Source organism: Mastomys coucha, unplaced genomic scaffold (assembly GCF_008632895.1).
Source record: "Mastomys coucha isolate ucsf_1 unplaced genomic scaffold, UCSF_Mcou_1 pScaffold23, whole genome shotgun sequence".
Taxonomy (NCBI): domain Eukaryota; kingdom Metazoa; phylum Chordata; class Mammalia; order Rodentia; family Muridae; genus Mastomys; species Mastomys coucha.
In genome coordinates this window covers 34,036,832-34,045,995 of record NW_022196906.1, presented here as the reverse complement: position 1 = coordinate 34,045,995, position 9,164 = coordinate 34,036,832, and the positions used below count along the sequence as shown (strand labels likewise).

Genomic DNA, 9,164 nt, shown 5'->3' with positions numbered 1-9,164 from the left:
TTTTGTAGTAGGATCTGATGATTTTTTGAGTTTCCTCAGTTTCTGTTGTTATATCTCCCTTTTCATTTCTGATTTTGTTAATTTGGATACTGTCTCTGTGCTGTCTGGTTAGTCTGGCTAAGGGTTCATCTATCTTGTTGATTTTCTCAAAGAACTAGCTCCTGGTTTTGTTGATTCTTTTATAGTTCTTTTTGTTACTACTTGATTGATTTTAGGCCTGAGTTTGATTATTTCCTAATGTCTACTCCTCTTGGGTATATTTGCTCATTTTTGCTCTAGAGCTTTCAGGTGTGCTGTTAAGCTGATAATGTATGCTCGCTCCAGTTTCTTTTTGGAGGCACTCAGAACTATGAGTTTTCCTCTTAGCACTGCTTTCTTTGTGTCTCATAAGTTTGGGTATGTTGTGCCTTCATTTTCATTGAATTCTAAAAAGTCTTTAATTTCTTTCTCTTTCTTTCTTTCTTTCTTTCTTTCTTTCTTTCTTTCTTTCTTTCTTTCTTTCTTTCTCTCTTTCTTTCTTCCTTGACCAAGTTATCATTGAGTAGAGTATTGTTCAGCTTCCATGTGTATTAGTGCTTTCTGTTGTTTTGTTGGTATTGTAGACCAGCCTTAGTCTGTGGTGATCTAATAGGATGCATGAAATTATTTCAATCTTCTTGTATCTGTTGAGGCCTGTTTTTTGACCAATTATATGGTCAGTTTTGGAGAAGGTACCATGAGGTGCTGAGAAGAAGGTATATTCTTTTGCTTTAGGATGAAATGTTCTATAAATATCTGTTAGATCCATTTGGTTTATACCTTCTGTTAGTTTCACTGTGTCTCTGTTTAATTTCTACTTTCATGATTTGAGAGTGGGGTGTTGAAGTCTCCCACTTTTATTGTGTGGGGTGCAATGTGTGCTTTGAGCTTTGGTAAGGTTTCTTTTATGAATGTGGGTGCCCTTGCATTTGGAGCATGGATGTTCAGAATTGAGAGTTCTTGGTAGATTTTTCCTTTGATGAGTATGAAGTGGCCTTTCTTGTTCTTTTTGATAACTTTTCATTGAAAGTTGATTTTATTTGATATTAGAATGGCTACTCCAGCTTACTTCTTGGAACCATTTGCATAGAAAATTGTTTTCTAGCCCTTTATTCTGAGGTAGTGACTGTCTTTGTCACTGAGGTGTGTTTCCTGTATGCAGCAAAATGTTGAGTCCTGTTTACATACCCAGTTTGTTAGTCTATATCTCTTTATTGGGGAATTGAGTCCATGGATGTTAAGAGATATTAGTCACACATTGTTTTCAATATTTGGTGATCTGTTTTCTTCATATTTTCCTCATCTTTTCCTTTTCTTTTTTTCTTTTCTCTTCTTTTTTGTCTCCATGCTTTCTGTTTTTCTCTGATAAGCTTTTAGTCACATTTTGAGTTTATCATTTTGATTATTTTGAAAAAGTTTGTTTTATTTTGTAAAGCCACTATTACCTTTATCTAATTTCATTTTTGAACACTTTCATTATTGAGAAGTTGCTTTCCCCCATTTTTCCCTTCTTTTTGTAATGTCTCAGTCTTTCCAGACCACAGCATTATTCACAATCATTTTCTTTCATTATTTCCTCAGTTTCTGTTGTTATATCTCCCTTTTCATTTATGATTTTGTTAATTTGGATATTGTCTCTATGCCCTCTGGTTAGTCTGGCTAAGACTCTAATATAAAACACCAAAATAGCCAGAGAGAAGCATTTTAAGATACAAGCAGAGGCAAGTGAAAAACATCACTAGAGTGGAACGACAGCCTACAAAATGGAAAAACAGAAGCTTTTCCAACTAAACATTAAGCAAGGGATTTGGAACATATAAAGAAATAAAAAAAATAAACACCAAAAATCCCATGTCCTCCAGTCAACAAGTGTCACAGTAAACTGACATATGATTAGTAAATTGGCACCTTTCAAATAAAAATATAAAAAAGGGCAAATAAATGTTTGAAAAAGTGATCAGCATCTTTAGTCACCAAGAAAACACAGGCTAAAACCGATTTTAGGGACCATTTTCCCACCTTGTCTGAAGGGCTATTACTAAAAAAAGCAAATAGCAAATGCTAGAAGGCATTTGGGGAGAGAGCAATAGTTAAGCAATAGTTAAGGGAGTGTGGACTGGTGTGGTCACTGTTAATATTATGATGGAGTTTCCTGAGGGAACAAAACCTGGCATACAATATGACTCAGCTGTATCACTCCTGGGCATATTTCATACAGTACAAAGAGAATGTACATCACTGTTTATTGCAGCGCTTCTTATAATAGTTAAGAACTAGAGCCAGCATACATGTCTACAAGAGATACATGGGTAAAAATATGGTACATATACAAATGGATTTTTCCCAGTTATATAAAAAAAAGAAAGAATATTTGTAGGAAAATTGATGGAACTGATGATTATTGTTAAGCAAAATAATACAGATTCAAAAATAAATAATGTATGTTTTCTTTCACATGTAGAGTCTAGATTTGTGTGTGTGTGTGTCTCTGTGTGTATTGGAAGAAGTTCTATAGGCATGATACCTTAAAAGGTAGACCATTAAGGAGATATTGATGAACCCAAAGGTATGATTCCTAAGAATATAGGTTGATTTCAGTGTATAGTTTAACACCAAAGTAACAAAAAGAAAGGCCACATATATTTGTTTATTTTTTCCATGCCCTAGAGATTCTAGTTTTAATGTAATAGACAATTCATAACTAATTATGAGGTATTCTCAAAACCAGGTTTAGTTATTTTTCCCTGACATTTCAGAATGTTCAAGTACATGTACTGTTTAAGGTCACCAAAAAAAAAAAAAAAAAAAAAAAGCTCATCCAAATATTATGAATCATTCTGCCAGACATCCCAGAGATCCATGACTAGGAACCAGAGGCCAGGTCTTTGTACCCTTGGGGCATGTTGCTTTCATGGTTATTAGATCTGGAAACATGGAACCAGTTCGTTTATTCAGGAACACTCAACCTCCCTGATGACCTTTATACGTTCTTGTGTTTTCTGTGTCTTAACTTTCTCTGTTCTTATCCTTATCTATATTCCAAGTATATCATATCCCCCCAGCTTAATTAAATTCACTCTACTTTTAATGGTATAATTTGTAATCTACTATACTCTATAGTATTGAGGTTTTCCAATTCTGAGGTCAAACAACACCTATGAACACATAGATGCTTCCTAGGATGCTTCATTATTGAACAGCATATCCCAGCAGGGTATGTGGTAGGCCTATAGAACCAGTGGGTTGCAAAAGCTCTAAGGGAGTATTTGGAAGCCTTGTACAGTGTGCCTAATCTATGATGGATACATGTAGTGCAGCTTGGGACCAGATCTTACAAATACACAGGCTGCTGGACCTCAGGAGAAAAGAAGCCCCAGGGATGACATGTCTTTATATTTATCCATTTAAAACATGCTTTGAACTAAGACCTCTCAGCATCTTATTATCTGTTATTGTTTAGATAGTTAGGGAAGATGGTATAATTAATCCATATTTACTTCTTGGAAGAGTAGGGAAAAAGAAGAGACTCTCACCTAAAGCCGCCAGGAGGAAGAAGGTGAGTTTCAGAATTATGATGCTCATATCATCTGACTATGAAAACTGCCTACAATTCACTCACAATTTCCCCCATGAGCTCTAGAGTCTTAGCAGATTTGTGCCCAACTGAGTCAGTGGCAGTAGTGGAGAGAAGGTGCCATTAGATTGAGCTTCAAAACATACTTTTCCAAATTTATAATGTTAGAGTCTATTCATACTTTTGTTCTTATTTATACAACAATGTTTGGCAGTATTTCTAAGTTTTATATATAAAAACTTCACAAAGACTACATTTTGGACCAGTGACTTCCCTATAAGTCTTAGAGACATGAAAAGAACTATTATTAGTGTTCTTTTGTTACCCTCTGTATTCATAATGAGACTTTAGATTTAGAAAATATTTGTAAAAGTATTTACAATAGAATAGCCTTTATCTATAAATGGCTACTGAGCACTTTTAAGTTTTGCTACTTTTATTCAATATGTCCCATAAATGTGAAATACAAGATTTATTCAAAGATTTGTCCTAACAGGTTTTCAAGTGATGCTGATGTTGATGGGCAAAGGATCACTTTAAATAGAAAAGATATAAATGTGGAATTTTCACGGGAATTAGGAAAAATAAAAAAGAGAACTAACTGGCTTGAACAGAAGACAGAAATATGTAGGACACTAGAACAAAAGAAGAGATATGGAAGAGGAGAGACATTTTACTTTGATAGCAAGACTAGCAAGAGTAGAAGCTTGTTGGGGAGGGTTAGATACGAATTGAGAATTGTTAGTGTGTTTGCAACACTTAGGGCATATTAAAGACGGGTATGAAACATCCAGGAGATCAAAGGTGAAATAAAACCCTAGAATATGAATTTAGTTGAATGCTACTTTTACTTGTCTTTCTGTACAGTCAACATTGTAACCTAACTGGTTACAATGTAACCTAACCCGCACATGTGTAACCTAACTGGTAAAGGATAATGGGAAAGGTACAGACCAAGGGCAATTGAGTACCCCCATTTGCTCATGTTACAAAAAAAGTATGCTTCTTAGAGTTGAGCCTCACTAACAGAACATCTGTTGAATATCATTAAATTCCCTTTCTTCTGAAAGAAAGAGGGCCCAGGGAATTAAGAATTTCTTCCTCTTTGGAAGTTCAGGTAGCCAAATAAAGTGTCCTTAATATTAGTTACTGTTTGGAAACCAAAAGAGAACAGCTTCTTGAAGAGCCACACAGGTCAAGAAAATGATAGATAGAAGCCCACGTGTACTGAGAGACCACACAGAGATCTGTGGGATCAGCACAAAAACTAAGGAAAAACTAGTCAGATCTCAGAGACAAGGTCTTGCTTGACCTGAGTGCAGGACACTCCAGAATGGCACCATTTTATCTCTTCATGAGAGGACAGGACTTGGCAAGAAATGCTGTTTGGAGGCCTCCAGGCAGAGATACCCAGATCTTTGGGTTGCTGATGTTCCAATAGTGGAAGTGGTACTGAGGAGAGAAGTCTTAGCCCAGAGAGTAGATGAGTTCAAGAAAAGCTTCAATGGCTTTGTGTGGTCTATATTCTCCCATCACTCATTCAGTGTGAAAAGAATAAACTTAAAATCAGGAAAACCATTTAAAGTCGCCTTTAAAGTATTACAAATCACATGCAGGAGAACTTGTTTCCCAAGTGTCTGTCTGTATGTCTATCTATCTATCTACCTATTTATCTATCATCTATCTATCTATCATCTATCATCTATCTATATATCTATCATCTATCATCTATCTATATATCTATCATCTATCATCTATCTATATATCTATCATCTATCTATCTATCTATCTATCATGTCCTATTATCAAGTGGCCTATTGTTAAATACATTTGGAAATATTTTATGCTATATAGTCCTCAGGAGAATGCCTTCACACTCCATAGAATCACCTTTGTCTCAAATTCTGGGGCGGAATGTTTTGTCCTTTACCAGGAGGAAGCCTAGGAGGAGATGGTAAATTGTATTGGTGGTTCATAAAAGTCAATGGTAGGAGGGTGTGTTCTGACTTTCCAATGTGCATACTTACCTTTGAATTTTATGACTTTGTTTTCACAGCTAGAAACAACTGGGCTCTGGAAGATTAGAGAGCATTTTTCCTTCATTTGGCAATTTTTCCTCATCTTTACAAATTCTCAGAGGAGAATGAGCATAAGGAATCACTCCACAGTGACTGAGTTTCTGTTACTGGGATTAACTGAGGAGCCAACGCTTCAGCTGCCCCTTTTCTGCCTGTTCTTGGGGATTTACATAGTCACTGTGGTGGGAAATCTTGGCATGATTGCAGTCATCAAGCTGAACTCTCAACTTCATACCCCCATGTATTATTTCCTCAGTAGTTTGTCTTTTTTAGATTTCTGTTACTCTTCTGTTGTTACCCCCAAAATGCTGGTGGGGTTTTTAAGCAGGGATAAAGCTATCTCGTATCCTGATTGTATGGCTCAGCTGTTCTTTTTCTGTATTTTTGTCATCTCCGAATGCTACATGTTGGCAGCCATGGCCTATGATCGCTATGTGGCCATCTGCAGTCCACTGCTCTATGCTGTTATCATGTCACCCCGGGTCTGTTCTCTTCTGGTGGCTGCTGTCTTTTCAGTGGGCTTTACTGATGCCGTGATTCACGGGGGATGTATATTAAGGTTATCTTTCTGCAAATCCAACATCATTAAACATTATTTCTGTGACATTGTCCCTCTTATTCAACTCTCCTGCTCCAGCACTTACATTGATGAACTTTTGATTTTTGTCATTGGTGGATTTAACATGATAGCCACCAGCTTGACAATAGTCATTTCCTATGGGTTTATCCTGACCAATATCCTCCGCATCCACTCTAAAGAGGGCAGGTCCAAAGCCTTCAGCACCTGCAGCTCCCATCTGACAGCTGTTCTTATATTTTATGGCTCTCTCATGTCCATGTATCTGAAACCTGCTTCTAATGATTCACTCATCCATGAAAAAGTGACCTCAGTGTTTTATACCACAGTGATTCCCATGTTAAATCCACTGATCTACAGTCTGAGGAACAAGGAAGTAAAAAATGCACTGGTGAAGCTCGTAAGAAGAAAAATATCTTCCTAATAAATACACTTTTTACTAAGGTGTATTTATGTATTGCTAATTGTGTTTATATGCATGTATTTATATACTTTGACTCCTTCAAAGCGATCTGAGCTGGGCTATCTATGTAACTATATTACACATATTCAGATGGCTGAATTAAACAAACCTAATGTTAACATAATGTAATACAGTAAATATGAGAGTAAGCAGTAACATATATTTTAGATATGAAGTTTCATATCACTACCAGAATTAAGCAACAATTTATTTTTTATCCTTGTTTTCCTAAATCTCACTTCAAGAGAAAACTAAACAAACAAAACAACAACAACAGCAAACAACCACAGTGTACTGCATAATAATTTAAAGGAAACAAACCAAACAAAAATGAGTACTGTGACAGAACTCACTGCAAAACTTTAGAGCAAATATGCAGGAAGTTTGGCTAGGTGTTTACTGTAAAGTGCTCATTAAAATCTAAAGCTTTATTTTAGTGGATTAGATGATTAAGCAAAGTATCAAGCTAATCTGACCTCAGTGAGACTAGTTGCCATCTGACTATCCAAGCAGGAGCCATAGCATATCCAAATATTACGTGTTTCTTCTCCATCTTACCAGTGTGTGTGCAGTACTTTACTTACCGCTTTCTGCTTGGGTTCTGTAAAAGACTTTCTTTTCCCTCTATACTTTAAATTAGGTTACCTTTAATTTTTAGCTAGTAGTATGTTTTGGACAAAACATTATATTAAATGATTTCAAATATGTATTTGTGAATGTGAAAAGCAAAATGAGGCTCACTGACTGTAACGAGAGCTCATCTGAGGCAAAATGAGGCGGACCCAGAGCAGGTGCACTGAAATGCCACTGCACATGTCTGGGGAAAAGAAAACAAACACAAACACAAACCGAAACAACTAACCAACCAACCAAAACTCCCAAAGTGCTACTGCAAAGCAGTGATTCCAATTTTGGTGGCTTTGGGTGGCTATGAAGGACAGCACAAGATTCTGTTTGGAAATCACTCTCTGATGTTATGCCTTCCAGGTAAGAACTGTGATAAGCTAAGCAAGACATTCTCCAGATTATTTATTCCTTTAACAGCATCAGGATGTCTGCAAAGAGTTGATTTTAAAGGTTAAAATTAACCTGATCATGAGAGTTTGAAATCCAGCAGCACAAGGTTGCTGTCTGAAACCCATACCTGTCAGGCCCATTTAGGGTTTGTAGATTCCCTTCCCCTTTTCATGTCTTTAAATTCATGACCAGCAAGAGACAGAGAGAGAAACAAAGAATGTGGATTTGGTGGATGGGGAGGTGAGGAGGATCTTGGAGAAGTTGTGAGGCAAGGAAATCATGATTAGAGTATATTGTATGGAAAAAGTCTATTTGCAGTTTTAAAAAAGTTAGGGTTACAATAGTGGGGCTAAGAATAATAAGGAAAATAAATGATAGGGTTTGCTAAGTGTGAGATGGTCAGGCTGACCAGATCAGAGGAAAGACAGAACACTAGAGACAGAAAAGCTGGTCTTAGCATGTTTCCAGGCAGCTAATAAGCAGACTTCCAAGCCCAGAACAGCATTCTCACCAGAGGTACACATGTGAGGCACTGTTGCCTTTCATACATTTTAATAAACAAAGATACATCAGACTAAATGGTAAGAGAATGGTCTCCACCTAAAAAAGGTCTTCTGCTATCCCAGGGAGTGGACATGACAGACCACGGCATAGGCAAACATTTAAATATGGTTAATCCAAGGAAACTGCAACTATATCTTAGTAGCTAGCTAGCTCTGTCTGCTGATAGAAAAAAAGTCCCTCTGTGGTTAAATATCCTCGAAGCTGTAGTTAGGTTGTTTTTGCCTGGCTAAGGCAGGTTATCCTCTGACCTCTGACTCCCAGAGGTGTGCCTTACTGCAAGTGTTAAACTGATATACACATGCACATAAATCACAAGCACACACACACACACACACACACACACACACACACACACACGCACAACCTATGGGAAATACCAGGACATTGAAAGCCTAGCACTTAAATCTGAAAAGAATCTCTAGGGAAATTAAAATAACTAACATGTATATATCAGAAATTTATTAATTTTATGTGTAAATATTTTATGTGCATGTATGTTGGTGCATCTTTGTGTGCTTGGTTCTTGTGGAGATGAGAAAAGGGAATATTCTGGAACTGGAATTATACCTGGCTGTGAGCCATTATGTGGGTGCTGGAACTAAACACATGTTCTCTGAAGGAGCATCAAGTGCTCTTAGCCACTGAGCTACCTTTTACCCTATATCAAAGACTTTTGAGAGACATTCACATCCCCAAGGCAAGGCACATGTGAATAAAAGACAAAAGAAGACTAAATTTTCATCTCTGGCTGATCTCTAGGATCAGTGCTAGTAGGAAGTATGGATGAGGGAGAGTGGCAATGCCTACCTCAGAACTAATCTACAAAAACAGAATAGATTTCCACTATTTTAGGAACACATTTTCTTTCTTCCC

The 9,164-nt window shown here is 36.9% G+C and overlaps 1 protein-coding gene across 2 annotated transcripts; it reads left to right on the top strand.

Moving 5' to 3' along the window:
• The first annotated feature begins 311 nt into the window (after positions 1–311).
• Positions 312–6,764, top strand: LOC116072783 (olfactory receptor 8D4). Of its 2 annotated transcripts, none has more exons than XM_031344354.1 (2): positions 312–323; positions 5,730–6,671. In XM_031344354.1, the coding sequence occupies exons 1-2, from the start codon at positions 312–314 to the stop codon at positions 6,669–6,671; spliced, it is 954 nt and encodes a 317-aa protein (XP_031200214.1). The 2 variants fall into 2 exon arrangements, with proteins under 2 accessions (XP_031200214.1, XP_031200213.1); XM_031344353.1 differs by lacking the exon at positions 312–323 and adding an exon at positions 5,509–5,546 and having other exon boundaries at positions 5,649–6,764.
• Positions 6,765–9,164: the final 2,400 nt, after the last annotated feature.